At 49.6% G+C, this 20,919-nt stretch overlaps 1 protein-coding gene across 2 annotated transcripts; it reads right to left on the bottom strand.

The window, feature by feature from the left end:
* Positions 1 to 20,574, bottom strand: PGM1 (phosphoglucomutase 1). 2 transcript variants are annotated; one of them, XM_085067420.1, is made up of 11 exons: positions 20,269 to 20,574; positions 9,285 to 9,447; positions 8,602 to 8,748; positions 7,516 to 7,641; positions 6,804 to 6,994; positions 6,308 to 6,462; positions 5,686 to 5,801; positions 2,295 to 2,430; positions 884 to 1,067; positions 445 to 579; positions 1 to 244 (listed from the first exon to the last, which is right to left on the bottom strand). In XM_085067420.1, exons 1-11 carry the CDS (start codon positions 20,512 to 20,514, stop codon positions 155 to 157), a joined length of 1,689 nt encoding a protein of 562 aa, XP_084923546.1. In that variant the 5' UTR covers positions 20,515 to 20,574; the 3' UTR covers positions 1 to 154. The 2 variants fall into 2 exon arrangements, with proteins under 2 accessions (XP_084923546.1, XP_084923544.1); XM_085067418.1 differs by lacking the exon at positions 20,269 to 20,574 and adding an exon at positions 11,989 to 12,641.
* Between the last annotated feature and the right edge of the window lie 345 nt (positions 20,575 to 20,919).

Genomic DNA, 20,919 nt, shown 5'->3' on the forward strand with positions numbered 1-20,919 from the left:
TGCTGAGGGTTGGGGTTTATTGGCTATCCTTAGCAGCAAAACAGTGTTCTTAAATACAGGGATAAAATCAATATTCCTCTTTTAGTGCTGATTTGACAAGGAAAGGGGGCTGGGCTGACTCCCTGCCCCAGTGCTCTCTCCAGCACAGGGGGCTCTATGTGATGACGGTGGGCCCAGAGCGGCCGGTTCTTTCGTGGAGCTGGGAAAGTTTCAGTGCAATGGAAATGAGAGGTGCCAACATCACCTGCAGGGAGGAAAGAGAGGGCTCAGAACCTCAGAGCAGCACTCACAGCTTTCCCATGCCACATCCACGTCAGCCTGGGCCACCAAAGCCCATGCTCCCCATGCTCTTCCTGGCACCTCCACATTGCCCCAAGCAAACAGGGCTAAGAGAAGGCTCAGCTCTGGGAGCCAGCAGTGGCAGGACGGAGGTGCAGCACCCACCTGTGGGTCTTGGTTACTCTTCTGAGCATCCTTCTCGTAGCTGTCGATGTAGAGGCGCACGGTGGCCCCGGCGCTGCCTGTGCCGCTCAGCCGGAAGATGATGCGCGAGCCGTCGGAGAAGATGAGCCGCAAGCCCTGCTCGGGGACACGGGGGGAAAGGCCTCTCAGCTTGGCTCTTGGGTAGCCAGGGGGTTTTCCATGATTCCCAGCATGGCTGTGCCTGACCTGCACCATCCCTGCTCTTCAGGGAGCCGCAGGAGGCTCCTGTGCTACCCTTTCCACACCCCTGGCGGGATTAATATCCATCCTAACCCACACCGGGGAATTTGCTAAAGCTCCTGAAACAAGAGCTTGGACTGCCTGCCAGACACAGCATTCCCAACCCACTGCTCCTCCACAGAAACAGGACATGAAAAAAACCCTCCCAGGCTGTGCCCACCTGGTTCCTGGAGACGCTGCCATCCACAGGATCATTGTACTCAAAGTTGTCAGCTTTCTCCACCGTGTAGACTTTGTCCCCACTCGAGAGCTGCTTCCCCACAAAGGAGCGGTCAAACATCATTGTCTCCAAGTCCTTCATCATTTTGTTGGCAGCATCTGCATCCACCTCCTCATAGTCGTACCTGCAGCCAGCAGCACACACGGGGTTAGGGAGGGGAGGATGCAATGAGTTGTGATGGTTTGGGATGCTCTTTTTAAGCTCTGTGGTCGCCTTGTGGGTGTTCTCTGCTGCCGTAGTGGAGGAGAGGACAGGGAGAAAAGGCACATAAAAGCACCAGCATGGGTTTTTCAGAGAAGTTCTCCATCTCTGGAAGTGTTCAAGGCCAGGTTGGATGGAGTTTGGAGTAACCTGGGATAGTGGGAGCCCATGGAATGAGATGGGCTTTAAGGTCCCTCCCAGCCCATCCCAGTGTGGAATTGTATGAAAAGAGAGGAGTTTCTGTGTGCAGCTAAAGCTACATCCACACAGATCCTTGGGATCCAGCACAGCTTATCACAGGCATTTGGTGCCAGGAGATGAAAGCACAAAATGCTGTCTCACACCGAGTGTCAGACCAGGGCCAAGCTCCAAGTGACTGCCAAGAATTTCCTGTAGTTCTGCCCACAGCACCTCACCAGCTCCCTCATGGTAACTGTGAACACCCTCAGTGCATCCCTACAGCAAACAGCAGCTGTGACTGCACCAGGAAATCATCCAGTGCCAGCTTTGATGTCCCTGCCCCGGTGAGAGAGGCAGCAGAGCACACCCCAGGATCCCAGACTCCATATTCCCAGCGCCAGCAGGATTTGTGCCGCTTTGTTTGGCGGCTGACCCGCCTAGCCCTGCGCTCAGCGTGCTCTGCACACATACCTCGGGTGCTAAAAGGCTGCCTTTTTATCCTAGACTTTGGCATTTTTCCCCAGCTTTCCATGCCTCAGATGTGTGCTGGCTTTGTGCTGAGTGGTGGAGGGGGGGAAAGAAATAAAAAACAAAGGAAAAGGCAAGTTCTTTGATTTGGCAATTTGAGATGGAATTTTCATGTAGATCTTCCAAGCTGAAGAATTTCTGCCTAATGCTTTCACAGGTAGTGCTCCCACCTCTGCAGGCTGTTCTCACTCCTTCCCTTGCCATCTTCCATGTCTACTGCAGGTTAAATGTGAGCATTTGGGGACTGGACCAGGTAAATACCAGCCATGGGGCTGAGCATCCATTCCATGAGACACTGCTGTCACTGACGATGTCACAAATTAACCTCTGATGTGGGGTCTCAAAAACCAGACTGAACTGATGGAAAAAGACTCTTGGAGAAATAAATCTCTGTGTGTGACAGAGGACAGGGACTGTGAAGTGTCAGGAGCACTTTCCCCACCTGGTGAAGAAGTTCCTGCCGTACTTCTGCCAGTGATCCTTCATGATGTCCTCCACGCTCTGCTTGCGGGTGGCCAGGATGGAGAGCCAGGCCAGCACTGCCCACAGCCCGTCCTTCTCTCGGATGTGGTCAGAGCCTGTGGGGAGCCACAGCACAGACAATCCCCACAGCACAGACAATCCCCCTGGCAGCACAGACAATCCCCACAGCACAGACAATCCCCACAGCACAGACAATCCCCACAGCACAGACAATTCCCACTCCTTCCACCCCACAGTCCCCACCCTGGCTCCTCTCCTCCACCCCCCTGGCAGCTCTACAGCTCACAAATGGGAAGCATTTCCAGAGTTACATCCCTGCTGCATCGTTAAACAGGTCAGGATATCATCTGCTTCAGCTGCAGCCCAAATAAAACATTCAGCATCTTTTAACACACACACACTCATTGTTCACACATCCTTAACCCTGTTCCCAAGGAAGGAATGGGGAGTGCACAGTAAAAAGGGCATCAAGTGAAAAATAAAAAAAGGCAAATGCAAAGGAGCAGCTTGGGAAGGAGAACATCAACCTCCCCAGAAGCTGTTGTGTCCTGTGTGCCAAGGAGCACCCTGGGATCATCTCCTGGCCCAGCACCAAGGGCAATGTCAGCCCTCCTGGGGAACCAAACTCCAACCGCTCCAAAATCACCCCATAAAGGGGAGAGCAGCAGGGCAGGGAGCACTGGCCATGGGGCTGGCAAACAGTAGGGCAAGGAGAAGCTCCATCCACCTGCAGAGACCAGGAGAGCCTCCAGCCTGCTCTCACTGGGGCTGGAAAGCTTCTCTCTTGGCTGGAGGAGATTCACAGAATCCCAAAATGGGTCAGGTTGGAAGGGATCACAGTGAGGCATCTGGTCCAACCTCCCCTCTCCAGCAGGGCCATCCCAGAGCACAGGTCACAGAACTGCATCCAGATTTTTGACTGTCTCCAGTGAGGGAGACTCCACACCCCTCTGGGCAATTTTTCCCACATGGTAAAGAAGTTCTTTCTTTTGTTCAGGTGGAATTTCCTGGGCCTCAGTTTGTGCTCATTGCCTCTTGTTCAGGACTGGGGGCTGGTACTGCATGGAGAGCAGGAAGCAGCCAGCCCAGCCCAGCCTTGCCCTGGAATCACACTGGGATCACACAGCACTGACCCCTCAGGAAACCTGAGAGCTGCTGGACCTTACACAGCCCCCAAATTAAATGGGATCAAAGGGCCCAGAACACCCTCAGCCCACTCAGTGCCTCTGGTGCACAAGTTCAGCCCTGTGCCCCACAGATGCAATGTTTTCTCCTTCCCACTCTGGAAAACCTCCAAACAGGTATTAAAGAAATCCCAGGAGCACTCCAGAGCTGCCATGTCACCTTCTGAAGGAGTGCCAGAGTGGGAATCCTCTGGGAAAGGGCTGGGGGCAGGGCAGGAGTTACATAGTGCTTTGCACAAATCCCACTATTGTGGATGTGGCCATAAATTATCCCCACGGCAGAGAGAGCTGGGCAGAGGTGATGGAGAGGAATGCTAAATAAACACAAGTCCCATGTGATGTATCAACTTATTGCTGGAATAAAATAGCCAAGGAAGCAAGCAGGAATTCTGTCATGTCGCATTACTCTAATTGCTGCTGGACTCCAGTCCCACCACCCCACAGTTTGTTTCAATTTTTACTGGGCCTATTTGGCTGCTCCTTCACCTCTCTCCCCTTCAACACTGCCATTCTATCCAGCTCCAAACAGCTCCTCATTAACTTCCTATCAACCAACCTTCCCTTTTCATTCTTTTTTTCCTTCCTAAGTGCATTTGCCAGATGGACAAACCCCTTTGCATTGTGGGGGAATCCACTGCTCCTGGGCCCTTTCCCAATCTGTTCCCCCAAACTGCTTCAGCTCCTGGGATGTGCTGCTGCCTGGCCCAAGCCCCAAACCTCTCTCTCAGCCCCTGTTGCCACTGGAATCACTTTGATTTGGGAGGGAATCCCTTGCCTGCTGGGGGATGGAGAGAAACTGAGCTTGCTGCTCACCCACACAAAAGTAGAAACAGTTTTGGGGTGCTGCTCATTTGAGACCATCTCCCATCAGCAGCTCCAGGAATTTGGTTTTATTTATTTCCTGAAGCACAGTGCCCTGTCATTAGCCAAGGCCCAGGATATAAACTCAGCACGTGCTGAAATCACCCAGGGCAAAACTCCAGAATTTCTTTACTCACCATTTACTTCAAGATTTCTTTACAGAGATACCAGGTTTTCTGAAATTCCCCTTTCCTTCCAACCCACACCCAAATCCCAGTCCCACGTGTCAGAGTAGTACCTGACTGCAAAAATATTGTCCCTGAGGACTGTTCAGCCTCACAGCAACCTGCTCCCACCCCGAGCTGTGATCCCATTTCCTCAGCCACAGGGAAGCTGGGGTAATCCTTTCCTGTCAAGCTGTGCATCCCAGCTCCACAAAGCACTTCACTCCAGGTATTTGGGGATTTAAGGCACCCACACACAGATGAAAAGGTTTTTCTGGGGTGGTGGAATGAAAACACATGAGGTTTGAGTGAGAAATTCCCTCAAGACTTTGTGCCTTGCATATCTCAATCAGAAATGCTATGAGAGCAGGAAAAACACATCTCAGGGAGAATTCAGCCCAGATAAAACTGGAATCAGGAATGAGGTGCTGATTCAGGGCCCTGCCTGCAGGGAAGATCCCATTTCCACATGCAGGACATAAAACCCCATGGGAGATGCCAGGGAGAGCTCAGGAATTGCAGAGATCTCCTGGGAATCTGAGTGTTCTGAGCACTCTGCTCCAACCCAGAGCAAATCCTGCTGCCATCAACTTGCCTGCACACCCCCAGTAAATTCCTTGTGATGTTCTTGTTTCTCAGTAACCCAATAACTCGCTCAGACTGTTCAAAGGCAAGTGTTAATTTAAACTTTATAAATCATACCTTGTTTTCAGAACAGGAAAATGAGGGCCCTATTAAGCTCAGAGATTTAATAGTGACCTGAAACCTTCCCTAATAAAACTCAGTGCTCCCAACCGTATTTCTTTCCACAAATGAAAACACTGAGGAGGTTTTCCTGGCCACCAAGAGTTGAAAAATACATTTAGCACTGCACTGAATCCCCACAGACTCAGTGACAGGGCTACTAAAGAGGCCCCCAGACTTCCTGCCTATCTCCACGTGCCTTCCTGGAGAACTGGAGGACAACCAGCTCCTGTCTCACAAAACCTTTAAATTGTGTTCATTTCCACACTGATTCTTCCAAGCCTTTTTTTATATTTTGATATTTTACAAGTATTAACAACTACAGATGGAAGGTAAATCCCAAGCTATAAAGAATAAAGAATCACCATTATGGGTGATATTGGGGATGCTGACTTACCAGTCCCAAAACTTTCCTCTCCACACAGAGACAGTTTGTTTGCATCCATCAGGTTTCCAAAGAACTTCCAGCCCGTTGGAGTTTCATATAAAGCAATCTTTGTTGCCTGGGCCACCCTGCCAAGGCAAGAAGGTCAAGTCACATCCCTGGACTCTCAGTGTTCCCATAGGAAATGGGATCAGGATCTCTCCTGGGGTGCCACTGAAGGCAGGGAAAGCCTCTGCTTTGGTACAATCCCTCCATTTCATCCCAGTGGGACATTTGGGAAATAGGTGGGATGTGCATTTAAAGAACAGATACAAACAGAGTCTGCAAAAGTTGCAGATCTCAAAGCATTTCACCAGAAAGTGTCACTATCAAATTTAAGGGGGGAAAAAAGGGTGGGGAGAGTCATTTGTTTGGGCTTATTTGTAGGGAAGAGAGAGCCAAGAGTTCAGCCCTGCTCTGCAATGTCCCTAGGCAGATTTAATCCATCAAACCTCCCTGCTGCCCCGGCACTGCCTCACTCCTCCCCGGGCTGAGCCCACGGAACAGATCCGTGTGAAATCTCAAAACAGGAGCATCCCCTGCCTCAGCTGAGCTCCCTCCTCCCCTGCCCTGCCCTGCCCCCAGGTGGTGTTACCTGTCCAGGGCCCCGCTGGTGGGCATGCTGCGGGCAAAGCCGCGCACTCCGGTCTGCTGGAAGTAGGGGATGCTGGAGATGTTGGCAGCAATGACAGCCACCGAGTCGGAGGGGTTGACAAAGAAGCCATGTTTGCCCAAAATCATGTTGCGATCCTGCGGGAGACAGCACAGGCACAGCTCAGCTCCCTGCTCATCAGCTGGGCCAGCCTAGTGAGCCAACAATTTCCAGAGATTTTCTGGAATAAATACGGAGCTTGGAGAAAGTTAAGCAGCAGCACCTCAGCAGTGCTTCACCTTCCCGCTGATTTTGCACAGCTTTAAAGTGATTTAAATCACTAAAGTTTGGGTTATTGAAACAGCAGCCAACTATCACTGTGGTGGCAAACTGCAGAGTGGTTCACTTCACTCGTGATTACAGAGGAGAGAAAAGGTTCACCTCAGTCCCTCAGGGCTGGGTAGAAGGAAGGAAGGGGAATTCAGAGCAGCTCCCTTACCCCGTCTCCATCAAAGGCAGCTCCAAAGTCATACTCTCCCGTCTTCATGGTCTGCACCAGGTCGGCAGCGTAGGTCAGGTTGGGGTCAGGGTGGTGACCCCCAAAGTCCTCCAGGGGGGTGCAGTTCACAGCTGAATTTGCTGGGGCTCCCAGCTCCTCACACAGGATCTTCTTCACGTAAGGACCAACAACTGCCTCGGCAAAACACGGAGAGAAGGAGTTGGCTCAGCTCTGCACAGCCACAGCAGCACCTCAGGCTGCTCACTTTGGGGCATTTCAGGTGCTTTATGGTTTAGGAGCTCACATCAACACCCAACCCACCCCTGGAGGTGTTCCAGGCCAGGCTGGATGTGGCTTGGGATAATCTGGGATAGTGAAGGGTGTCCCTGCCCATGGCAGAGGGTGGAAGATGAGCTCTAAGGTCCATTCCAAGCCAAACCATTCCAGGATTCCATGAAACATTTCAGAGTCCTAGAATGGTTTGCCTTGGAAGGCACTTTAAAGATCAGCTCATTCCAACCCCCAAAACACCACATTTGACAAAAGAAAACACCGTAAGACATAAAAAGTTTGCTCACAGAAAAATCCAGTGTGCTACAAACTAAAAACCAAACTTGCAACATGAATCCCAGAGACAATCTTTCCCTCTGAAGAAGGTTGCAAATCCCCAAGGACACCTGAGCCCACAGTGCCCCAAGCCAGCCCTGCATACCCCCATGCATGGCATCGATGCGGATCTTCAGGTGGTTCTTCCCTGAGAGCAGCTCCTTCAAGGCATTGAAATCAAAAATACTCCTCAGCATGCTGGCATAAGCTTCTACAGAGTCCACAATTTCCACTGGAAAAGAGAAAAAATGGGGATCAATCCTCACAGCCTGAACTCTTGGTGAGCAAATCCTGTTGCTGTGCTGAGGGTCCTCCAGTGCAGGCTCAGCACAAAGCCCTTGAACATCCCAGAAATTCATAGGGATAGGAATTATGGGGCTAAATTAGGAATTTAATTAGGCTCTCACTGCCAGTCAGGTCACAAATGGACCAACAAAATCCTTAAGGCAAACTTTGTTCCCTGGACTTCCTTCAAGAGGGCTCATCCCACTTCACTTACCTTAAATTAAAGGAAAAGGAAAAAAAATACATAAAATCAGAGCTTTCATTTCCACCAAAGTTTTTGGGAGGTGTGAATTTAATAATTAAAAAAAGTTGCAGCTTTGTAGCCAACAGAGAATATAAAAACATAAACTATAGGATTAAAATCCCACTACACAGAAATGGGAACTGAGAGAAATATCAAATTTTATCATCTTTTAACTTCTTTCTTAACTACAAGCACCAGGAGATGGTAAAAAAATACTTGCAGTGTTTTGAAAAAGTCTTTTTTTAATGTATTTTCATATTTCACTGCTGACTGACAGAAGACACATGTGAAATGTAACAGCTTTCCCACTCACAGGGACAACTTCTATATGTGAAACCATGATAAAAATCAGTTGCAAGATTAAACTCTGTAATTTTTATTCTGAAAAATGCACTTTAACTGCGTTTTTGTGTTTTCAAGTACATGTTTGCCTTGCAGGGAAAACAACCTGTGATTTTAGGGAAATTTGATGGATCAAGATTTTATTAGTGAAGTAGAAATTTTTGTAGGACAGAAACTGATATAAATCAAAGTTAACAAATAAATAAATGCCAGGATGCCAGAAGCAGTGTTCTTGTTTGGATTATCCAACAAATGAGAAGGAGAGGCCACAGAAAACACCACAATTCCTCATCCTTTCCAAGATGGAAAACACTTTTTTACCTGTAAATGGCTTAAATTTGTTCTCCAAGTCAAACTGCTGTTTCCCAATGGTGCCCAAATCCACCTTTAGATCTGGGCAGATTGCATATTCCTCAATTTTCTTGCTGATCTGGAAAATTTTATCCGTGATGCCTTCAGGAGCAGGACCTGCAAGGTGAAATGGGCAAGGGGAAGATGTTAAAGAATCCAACTGCAAGAGGAGTGAACTGCAGGAATACAGCAAAGAGCTGGGCTGGGAATATCCCCCTGGGAGAGGAACACTTGGGAATGAGGAAAGCAGAGCATCATTTAGGGAAACCACTGCTCAGGGCACTGATCCCTGGGCTATGAACACAGAAATTGGGATCCTCAGGGTGGCCACAAGAAATAAACAATAGTATTTTCTTGCTGATTTGGAAAATTTTATCCGCGATGCCTTCAGGAGCAGGACCTGCAAGGTGAAATGGGCAAGGGGAAGATGTTAAAGAATCCAACTGCAAGAGGAGTGAACTGCAGGAACACTGCAAAGAGCTGGGCTGGGAATATCCCCCTGGGAGAGGAACGCCCAGGAATGAGGGAAGCAGAGCATCATTTAGGGAAACCACTGCTCAGGGCACTGATCCCTGGGCTATGAACACAGAAATTGGGATCCTCAGGGTGGCCACAAGAAAGAAACAATAATACCAAAGCCCAGGTGTCCTCACCTCCGTTGGCAATGTTGAATTTGATGCCAAAGTCCCCGTTGGGTCCCCCGGGGTTGTGGCTGGCGGTCAGGATGATGCCCCCGATGGCTTTGATCTTGCGGATGATGCAGGACACGGCCGGGGTGGACAGGATGCCGTTCTGCCCGATGACCAAGCGCCCGATCTGAGAGGGGCAGAGCAGGACAGAGCACTGTGAGGGCAAATCCCAAAGCCCCAAACCCTGGGGACAGGGCAAACACAGCCCTGTTCCTGCCAAAGTTCCCTGTGGTGCAGCCAACTCTGCCCTGCTGGAGCATTTTCCTCCATGAATGCTGGACATGGCTGAGCTCTCCACAGGCTTTAAACACCTCCAAAAACCCAATCCCTCTGGCTGTGGCCTTGGAACTTGCCTTCAAAACACACAATGGGACAGAGAGAAGCCAAAAACCCACAAAACTTGACCATCATGGGAGCAGCTGCAGATACTCCCTCGCAGCAGGTAACACACCTCATTGCCATAAATCCAGGGATCTCACTGAGATTGGATCCAGAGCAATGTGCTGAGCGATACAGCAGCACCAGAATCCTTGTGCTGGAGTCCATAAATAAACCAGGAGGTGGATATTCTCTGGAAGAGCTCCTTCCCACAGCCCCACAAGGAGGTGACAGGATTTAAAACCAAATCAGACTCCTCCACAGCAGCCAAGGGGTTCAGACCCAGAGCAGACTGGGAAGAAAACAGGGATTTCATTCAATCCCAAGCTGAAGCAGGAATCAAGAGAAGCATTCCCAGCCTGTGGTGGGTGCTGAGCCAAGGGCATGGGATGGCTGTGATTCCTGTCCCCTGGCACTGCCAGGTGCTAAGCCCCAGCCTCACTGCCCATCAGTTATTACATGGTCCAGCTGTCACAGCCCAGCTGCTGGCAGAGCTGCACCTCGAGCAAATAACAGCAGAAATGGCAAAAAGCACTTTACAAACCCAAAGTTTGTAAGCCCTGCTTCCAGCTGGCCACAGCAGCTCAGACTGGAGCCCTCACTGTGCCCAGCCACCCACTGATCACTCATTTATTGCACCTCACATTTCACCTGAAGCAGCCCAACCTCCACAGGGTTTGCTTTTCCCCCTTCTCAGACACACCTTGTCCTGTGCTTTATACCAGCCTCCAAACCTTGCTCCTTCAGCTTCCCTGAGAATTCACATGACATTTAGGAATCTCCTCTCCCAAATTTCCCCTCCTGCTCTCCAGTTCCCCTCTGAGGGTCACGTTCTGCACCACCCCAGTGCATCAGCACCCTGCACACAGCCCCAGGAATGCTGCAGAGGAGGGGAAAACCAGGGATTTTCCCTGCCAAAGCAGGCAGCAGCTTCAGGAGAGCTGGATGGACACAGTAAATCCCATGGCCTTGTCCTCCCTGCACACTTGAACTGCAGCTTTTCCCCACAGCAAGGAAGGAAAGGCAGAAATACTCATCTCCATGTGAGCTGCTCTGTGATTTGGGGTCCTTCTTGGCTTCCAGAGGTTTTCTGCTGCCATTCCTCACCCATCCAGTGCTAAACCCTTGGTGGTAACCACTGGAGAAGGTTGCTCAGGGTAACAAGGTGCTGAGCAATTTCCTCTTAATCCTTTTTGAGTGTGTGGGATTTCTTATGAGGAAAACCTAAGGCTGCAGTGATGGAGGAACACCTTTCATGGGATTCTCAAAACAGACCCACTGTGTGCAGCAAGTTGGGGTTACAGCACTTCAAAGCCATGCAGGCAGCACTTCCATCCTGTCCTCCTGTCAGGTAGTCCAAGCCTGGCTCTTTGTGCACCTTTTCCAGCTCTTTGTGCACCTTTTCCAGCTCTTTGGGCACCTTTTCCAGCTCTTCTGCACAGCCCATACACTGATTTCAAATACAGACATTAATTTGCAATGCTAGAAGATTTTTTCCCCCCCAAAATGGAAAATACGTCAATTTTAAAAATAAATGAATAGAATTCTCCCCTCCTATTCTCCTCTTCACTATTAAGACTGCTCTAAGTCAAGTTTTTTGTCAAACAAATTCCTAAAATCCAGGTCCCTTTGCACAGAGTTTGCTCTGCACTGAAATCCAGGACAGACAACAGAGTTTTTTCTTAGTATAAAGCAGAAGGAAACAAAGACAAAACCCCAGTGCATGAACCAATGATCTGCCACAAGCACACAAGCCTCTTGCTCTGCTTCCAAAACACAGAATTCCAGCACAACTGAGATCCCTGTAAAGGCTGTCACTCACTTGCTAACTCTCATATCAATTTTCAAAGGCTCCCTGAGCATTTATCCCAGAGCCACAGCTTACACCTGGTGAGAAAGGCAAAACATGATTGTTTCTTTTCCTTTGCCACTCTGGTGGTTCTCTCTGTTACTTCATTTCCGAACAGTATCAGGGGTTTATATGGAAAGACCGAAAAATCCACAGGTGCCAACAGCTCGGGGCATGGCAAAGCACAAAACAAGAACACACAAACCCCAAGCAGAATTTATTTCCCTTTCTCCAAGTGTATTCTCTGCCCAACTGCATCACTTAGGAGTGAAAAAACCAGTAATTTTTGTACTCTCAAACTGATTTGCCATTAAAAACTTCACTATTAGCAGTTGAATAAAACGTTTGGGGAAATTAAGTCTCACAGTGCCTAACTTCTGATGGCTTTCTGCATCTCTCAGCCACACCCCACAGGAATTCAGGCATTTAACATTTACCAACCCCGTTGGCAGCAGCCATTTGCACAATCAGCTCCACTGCAGACTTATTGAGGTACCTCCCATCACCTCCAACCACCAGAGAGGCTCCTTGGCGATCTCTTAGGTCTATGGAAAAAAATATGCTCTGGATAAAATTCTGCAAATAGTTCAGCTTGGATTCAAAGTAGAAGGTCTTCCTCCGTAATCCGCTGGTTCCTGGTTTCTGGTCGTTGTAAGGAGCTGTTGGCACCGTCAGCAGAGGCAGGGGAGCGTCTTCCATGTCCTTTTCTCACATAAATTCATTTAAAAAGTAAAATATGCCCAAATTTACCCCCAACCTTGCCACAGCAATGGCCCACCTATGAGACAGGAGTTGAGGGGAGCTGTTGAGCACCCAAAAATAGCTCCTTGGACCTTCTGTAACTGAAGCCGTGTCCTCGCACTTGCGGTGGGGGATCAATGTCACGGAGAACGCTCAGTTCCACGCTGCTCTCCCTCACTGCAAGGCTGGGAAAGGATTCCTGTCTTCTCTGTCATCTCCTGGTGGCCACAGGCACTGCTCCTGGCCATCCCATGGAGCCCAGCAGTGTCAATCCCCGTGGATCTCCCTGGGACAGGGAGGTGGGAGCAGCCCAGCCGCTCAGATGTGTCGCTCCGGCGTTTTCCCAGATCGGCAGGGCAGTGCCAGGCCTGGCCACACGCTGGGGCTCCGGAGGCAAACTTCCAGCAGGATCCTGCTGGAGCTATTTTGCAAAGTCTGGAGAGTTAAAGGTCACTCTTAAAATGGAAGGGAACAGATCTGTTACCTCCCGTTTGCTCATGCAGCTCCTGCCTTACAGCCTGACTTCCCACGGCTCCCTCAAACACAGAGATTTTCCAGCAGGGACAGCAGGTCCGCCCTTGGCTGGAAAGCCTCATGAGCCTCAACTGAACACCCCCAGCCAGTCTCACCCAGCTTAAACTCACAAAAAACTTTTGGAAAGCTGCATGCCATAAAGCTGTTCATTGTGGGACAGCCTCAACACAAACTGAAGAGACTCAGATATCAACAAAGTGCTATGAAGCCTCATCTTCCCAAGCATGGAGAAGGGAAATGAAGGAAGGGAAGGCTGTGGATTCCTCATCCCTGGCAGTGTCCAAGGCCAGGCTGGATGGGGTTTGGAAAAACCTGGGATAGTGGAAGGTGTCCCTGCCCATGGCAGGGGGTGGAATGGGATGGATTTTAAAGTCCCTTCCAACCCAAACCAGTCCAGGATTCTAAATCCGACTTTCCTCTAAATCTTAACAATGCCCAGAGTCCTCTGCCTGAGCTGCTGGAAGCAATTTATAGATATTGCTGGAGCAATTAAAGAACAGACACTTGGTAATGACTCTGTCCCACTATTAAAAGCAGGAAAAAGGTGATGTACTCAGCTGAATTGTCTCAGATATTGCTCAGGGACTCTTTCCTGAGATGCTGATTCTATTCTTGCTCCAATAATTTATATATTTTCTTCCAAGGGAGATCACAGAGTCATAAAGGCTGGAAAAGCCCTCTGATATAAGCCACTAGCCACTAACCCAGCCCTGCCAAGGCCACCACTGACCATGTCCCAGGGTCCTGTTTTATCCAGCAGCACATTAAAGTGGAGTTGGATAATTTATGTGAACCAACACATCTTTTACCCCAGCAGTGAGATTGCCTGGGATACACAGCCAGAAGCAACCGGTTTGAGTTTTCTCCACCCACACCATTCCAGCGTCCTGCAGCTCTCTTTATTCCCATGCAAAGGCCCAGGTTTCCCTCTAGTGGCACAGACACCAAAATCCACCTCCCAAAATTGCACCTGGCAGGAAAAGGCCTAAGCAAGCTCTTTCCCTTCTTGCTCAAGATGAACTTGCTGCCCCGGGAAATGCCAGTGGCATTCAGTGACAGGAGGAGGGCACAGGCCACCCAGCAGCTCCCGTGACTGCACATGGGATGCACATGGATTTACTGGCAGGGAAAAGGCCTATGGAGGGTTGGAATTTGTGTGTAATTAAGTGCATGTGGAGTAGACAGGAATCAAATGAAATTAAGCAGGGGAGGAGGGTTATTACTGCAATATTTGTGTACATGAAGTGAAATACATTCTGTCAAATGAAATATAAAATAGTGTATAAAAGGCACAGGGACAAGGACAGACACACCAACCCCACTCTTGGCGTGCTCACCTGCTCCCAGGGCTTTCCTGCAACATCTGCACCACTATTTGGGAGAATCGAAATCACCAATACCTGGTGAGCCAGGACTGGGGAGGGGTTGGGGATCACACGGGGATCACACACCAGAGCATTCAGAGGTGCCAAATGTCACCAAAGGTGGATGCTGAGCACCTTTGCCCTGGGGCAGGGACTGGGGAAAGGTCATTGATCACTGATCTGGGAGGCTTTGCTGGGGTCACTGATCACTACAAATCACTCAACCTGCACCCTCCCCACGACTGGTGCATGATCAGCTGCACCCAGGGCTCGTGGAAGTTGATATAACTTGTTCTTGCAATCTTTTTCTCCAGGTAAGCCCTGCCAGTGCATAATTAGCCTTGGAAGCTGGAAGCAGCTGGAAGTAGCAGTTGAAAGTACTTCCCTACAATCTGCTGGACATCTTTCCCACTGTGAATCCTCCCGAGCTGACACAGCAAACAGAGATCATAATCCTCTTCCTGACAATTCCTCACTAAAACAATCCTTTGGCATCAGAGGCTGAGTGTCTGTGCTACAGCAAACAGCCCCAGTCTCCTGAGCTTTTCCTGGTGGTCCTGTTTGCTGGGTCTCTGATTCCTCTTGGCTGGGGAGGGAATCTCTCCCAACAGCCAAGCTGGCACAGACAGGAACATTTCCTAACCCAGGTCCCTTTGCCTGTCCTGCACTTCACACACACAAGAACAGAGTTAAACAGAGTTAAAACTCTGAACTAGCTCTGACTTTATGATGAAAAGAAAAACAAGAGAATTCTGAGAGGACTTAAAGTCAGTAAAACATTGGAAAGCCACAGTTCCTCCACTGGCTCAATTCCATGGTCCCTCCTGGGTCAGGCTTCTCCAAAGTCCAGGATGACCTCTCCTCCTCTTCTCCTCTTCTTCCCATTCCTCTCCCAGATCTTGGTCCCCATTCAGAGGGCACATAAAGCCAATGTCCCCTCTGTGGGGCTGAGTTTAACTTTCTTTTGCAGCTTTGCAGGGGTTTTTGACAGCAGGACAGGCATCTCCTTCTGCTCCTTTTCTGTGAGCAGTCGGAAAGACACTCAGCATGAAATCCCAGGCAACAAACGGGGTAAAAACGCTTTACACTTCTCCTGTGACCCTCTTTTAAGGCAGAATCCCATTCCCGTAATTCCTGCCCTCAGGAAAGCTCCAGTGCCGCTGCTGTCCCTGCACATTGGCCATCAGAGGGTGCCAAGAGCCCTGCAAAACCCCACTGAGCAGCTGCCAAAAGCTGGCACTTTCTGCTCGAGGGTGACTCCGATCCAGGCAGCCACTGCTGCGAGTGACATTTGGTAATGCCAGGCCGAGTAAAATAAATAGACTGCGAGTGTGTTATTAGTCATACAAGGAGTGCTGCTCCAACTGCAAAACGCTTTGTTTCTATTGAGAATTAATTAAAAGTTTGAGTTTGGAAGTTGCTGCAGAGATTCCAGAGGGGAAAAAAAGTTATTTGGCACCATCCTGACAGCACAAGCGCTCTCACATATGAACCACTCCAGAATGACGAGACACTGTTCTGTTCCTACCTCAACTAAAAAGAAAATTGGGTGACAGAGAGAGGTTCTGGCAGGGCTGGGAATGAACCCCATCTGCAGGTTTGTCACACAGGCAGGGGCTGACCTTCCTTTCCCAGAGAGGTACACATCAGCACCAGGATTGAGAAACTTTCTGTTCAAAGGTCAGCTCTGCCAAGGTCACCCAAATCTGCATTTTATCTCTGCTGTCCTCCCCCTGCCCCAGGCAAAGGGGAGGGATTCTAGATGGATCTCCTCCATGCTCCAGGATGTCTGGTCCCAGCCTGCTGAGATAGAACCCTCTTGGAAACTTGCACCTGAACCCAAAAAACATATTTCACTATCCCAGACTGCTCCAAGCCCTGTCTAGTCTGGCCTTGGGCACTGCCAGGGATCCAGGGGCAGCACAGCTTCTCTGGACAGCCTGTGCCAGGACCTCAAACCCTCACAGGGAGGAATTCCTTCCCTACAGAATGACCTCAGGCCATTCCTGCTGATGTCTCCTTCATCCAGACTGGATCCTCTCTGAGGGCTTGTGCTCCTGGTGAGACGTTACTTCCTAGTTTTCACTTACAACAACTGTATTTTAAAATGGAGAAATGATGTTTTTCTGGCCAACTGAAAATGGATGAAAATGGCCAACTGGATGATGCTGCCAACCGTTTTTGCCCTTTACTCATCATATCTGCAGCTCAGTATTTACTGTGCAACTTGTACTATGAATATGCACTATAAGTATACCTATTACATTTTTATTACTTCAGAATTCTTTGAACTTCTTACTAAGTTATCTCTGTTTCTTTCTAAAATATGCTCCAGCTCTGGATCATCTGAAGCCCTACTCAATATTTTGGCTGACTCAGGACCATGACAGGACTGCAAGGACTCCCCAAAGTGCATTTCTCAATCCTGAGGAGCTAGGATTTGGAATTACACATGTGGAGAGCAGCTCTCCAGCCCAGCTCCCTATCCCAATCTTTGCCTTGACAAAAGGAAGGCATTTCCATCCTGCTGCCCTGCCAGCCCAGCCCCAGCTGAGGTGTCTGCTTATGCAGTGTCATTGTCCCAGGAGATCACAGCTAAATCCCTGGTAGGATGAATTTCAACTCTGCCTGCTGGATTTGCAGAGCTTAACTGCAAAGCACCTTAGCTCTTGCTCTGAGCTGGAGTTTGGTGAGTGCAGAGTTTAAAATTCCAAAGTGCCACTGAAACTGGACAACCTGACCACTTAATCACCTTGCACTGTAAACTGACATAAGCCAATTAACTTTGCAGGCAAAAAGAGTCTAAGCTGGTGTAAAAAGAGGCTGTGAGTGCTGCTGCACTTCTGAAATCCACAGCATCTGCAGCCAGGAAATATCTACAAGTGGTACTTATTTCTTTACTTTAGATATCACATCTCAATTTCCCCTTCTGCCTCTGAGAAAAACAGTGACATAAGAAAGCCAGAAATTGAGGGTTTTCCAACTGGCCTGGAGGATCCAGCATCACCACACCTAACTCTGCTACACAGGGAGTGCTTTTTGGGAGATCTTTCTTTATGATCACTTGATTTTGATGTTTTTAATTCCAGGAGCTTTTATTGAAAGGGATGATCTCAGTGGAACTGCTCTGGGAGTTGTGGCAGAAAACAGCACAAAGAAAAGGGGAAATACCAAAGGAGAGCAGAGGCAAATAAATGCAACAGCTTTGAACACTTGGTTTCCCTGGATGACTGAGGGGGGAAAAAAGTTAATAGCAGCCAAGCCAGGAACCCAAACTTCCTGGGGGAGAGAGCAGCATTTCTAATAAAAGCCCTGTTTGTCCTGCAGCTGAAAAACAAAAGCAGGCACTATTTAACATGCAAGGCACAGCCTGGAACTCCAAACACCTTCCAGCAACGTGCTTGAGTGTGGCAACTTTGCAGCACTTGGAAAAGTGTTCAGCCAGGAAGGAACCAAGGGCACAGTGAATTTATGGAATAGAAGGTGACAGAATCAGCCTGGGGCTGGTTGTAGGATCATATCTGGATTTACAGTATCTGTCATTTCTGACATAAAAGTATTGCACAGCCACGATTCTACTGATCTGTGATGCTCCAACAGGACCTGTGAAGATCTCATTTGTGTAATTAAAGAGTCAGACTCACGATGAGGGAATAATGTCAAGGAAAGCTGGCAAGCAGATCAAAACAAAGGTGGTAGGCTACACTGGATGCCAACTGGGAATGGCAAACAACCCCCATTTCAGTTTACTTACAGAAATGCAAACTTTAAAATGAGATAAACACCCCTTTATCTCAAACTGAGTAGTTGCTAGTCAAATATTTAGTTGCATATTAACCATTCCAGGTGGAGACAAAATTCAAACTCATTTTAACATCCTTTCCTTTTACGTTGTAACAATAAAGATCATCAGCTGTGGTCCTCAGCTCTGTCCTGTCCTGGAGAGCACCATTCAACCAGATCTTAACACCACATGATTTTGAAGCATTCATCAACCACCTCTTAATCCTCAGGACCAGAAATGCAGTTTTCCAGCAGTTTTCTTGGTATTATTCAGCTTTTCTCAGCATAAGGCCACTGAGTTTTGCCCCAGAATCGGCTGCTGGAATCAGGAGGTGCTCAAGAGTCCCAGGCTTTGGACAAATCCACAGCTGCAGGAATAAATTCCCATGTGCTGCCCCTGTTCTGCAGGGCACTATCCTACCAGTTAACAGTAGCTGTCCATCCTTCTCTCTGAAGGGCAGGGAACTTCCAGTCACTTCATGTTTACTATGATGAAAGAGGATTTTCCTAGGCTTTTATTTAACTACACTATGGTAACCACCAGGAAACTGATATTTGGAATACAGAGAAACCCCACAAACCAAGCATCTCCTAAACACCCCAAAATAAGAAGGCAAACACATCAAAATTCATTAAAGAACAGTGCTTTGCATTTGCTAAAGAAACCCTCTCCTTTTAGCCACCTCATTTCCTGGGACCAGAGGGTTTTGCCACTCCTGAGTTTGGCAATGCAAGTCCTGCACTGCCTTATTTAGGCCACTGCTGCTGAAATGTAGCAAATATCTGTAATTAAGTTTTCAGTGGCTCTGCCCTCTGCAGATCACCCCATTGCACCTCTGGTTACTTATCCAGGCTTTACCTGCAGCTCATTTACTACCCACATATTCTTCCACACGTTTCCTTTCTCCACCTCCTGGTTTTCCTGCCTTTTCAGAACATTTTCTGACTTTGGACCAGTTCTGTCCTAGCACTTGGAATTCACGTGGACAAAGTGCTCCAAGGCAATTTCCTGCTGGCAAGGGCAGCCCTTGGGACCCACTGCTGCAGCTCTGGCAGTGAGCTCAGCTCTGCATGTACGTGAGGAACTGCACGATCCAGGGGAGGATCCCAGGCATTCCCAGCCCTCAACCCTTCCCAACACACCTCATCAGACCCCAGAATGGCTCTACCCGCAGGGCTTTGCTTCTGGGATGGAGCTGAAGTGGAAATGATGGAGAACTCCGGTGCCTGGAGTGCTGCCACATCCCACCAGGCCCCGGGTGCACATCCAAAAACCTGAACAAACTAACACTTTATCCCAGGGAACAAGTTTTCCAGTCTGCTTATTCACAGTGATCCACAGGGTTCCTGTCTGTGTGTGCAGTCAGGCAGGAATGCTGCATATTCCAACTCCAAGCCCTTCCTGGAACAAATAAATAAACCAGTGCCTGCTGCTTTTCCAGCAGGGAAAGTGCATCACTTCCAGAGGTGCACACAGCATCCAGGGATGATGGGCTATGGAATCAAAGTTGAGCAGCTGCCACACATCACAAAAGACAAATTTCTACATGGCTTAAAAAGAATCCAAACCAGTTATTTGCTTCTTTATGCCCTAAAAAGGCAGCAATCCCAAATTACTATTTTTTTCCTGTGAAGTCAGATATTTAGAGGCATTGAGGCTGGGAAGATGAAATAGGTAACTCTAAGGTTCTACCCTGGTGTTCAACCCTAAGCACCCTTATGCTCCTCTCTCCTTCATGATCCATGAGGAAGAATGTTTGCTGCTGATGTTGGAGTCCCAGGAGAAGGGGATAGTTTTCATTTGGAAAACAGAAAAGCCTCTCTTTGCAAACTTGTTTTCAGCACACCTCTCCCTACCAGCATCACATTCCCTGCTGGGATCCCCTTGGGCTACCCAAGTGACAGGACCAGGACACACTGAGGGAGGAATCCCCCAGCTGTGAGATGCATTCCAGCGCTGTGGAAGGAAACGCTGCTCCCTCCCAACACCTCACCCCCTGCACGCCGTGCCACTGGTTTGTGTTTTAGCTGGAAACCCCAGCGATAGCCAGAAAGACTAAGAGAAAAGTCGCGGTTGCTTCCGCGCCTCCACCCTGGCCACTATCCACTCGCTGCCGCAGGCAGAGCAAGGCTCCCGGGGAGATTTTCCTGCCTGCCCCACGAGCTGTGCCACGCCAGCCCCGTCAGCTCATCTGTCACTCAGCGCGTTACTTCCACGCCGCGGACACGCCGAGCGCCAGCGATTTCCGCTGCCGGCAGGCGGGGAGGGGAGCGCAGCGCGGAGCGCCGTGTTGCTTACCCCGTTGGCGGCGGCGATGCGCACGATGAGCTGGATGGCGTCCCTCATGTAGAAGCGACCGTCGCCCCCCACCACGAGCGTGGCTTCCTGGCGCTCGGCGGGCGGCACGGTGGCCAGGATGCTCTGGATGAAGTTCTCGGTGTAGTTGGCATTGCTCTGGAAGACCGTCACCCGCTTGCGCAGCCCGCTGGTGCCCGGCTTCTGGTCGCCGTAGGGCTTGGTCTGCACGGTCACGATCTTCACCATGGCTGGCGCCGGGAAAGTTCCGGGAGCCGGGGGGGGACCGCGGCCGCCCGGCCCCGCCGCCGCCACCGCCCCGCGACCGCCCCTTAAAGGCACCGCCCGCGCTGCCCCGGGCACGCAGCGGCCACGGGCGACACCGGCCGTGTCCTGGTGTGTCCTGCCAGCACTGCTATGGCCTATTCTACCCTGCCCGCACTGCCCTGGTCTGTCCTGTCCTGTCCTACCGATGCTGCCCTCCGACAGCCCCGAGCAGCTCCGTGTCCCTGTGCTCTGCTCAATCCCAGCGAGTGTCACAGAATTATGGAATGGTTAAGGTTGGAAATGATCTTTAAGGTTTTCAAGTCCAACCTTTCCCCCAGCACTGCCGAGCCCAGCACTGCCCCATGTCCCCAGGTGACACATCCATAC

The sequence above is a fragment of the Lichenostomus cassidix genome, chromosome 8 (genome assembly GCF_008360975.1).
Source record: "Lichenostomus cassidix isolate B80296 chromosome 8, HeHo_3.0, whole genome shotgun sequence".
Lineage (NCBI taxonomy): Eukaryota > Metazoa > Chordata > Aves > Passeriformes > Meliphagidae > Lichenostomus > Lichenostomus cassidix.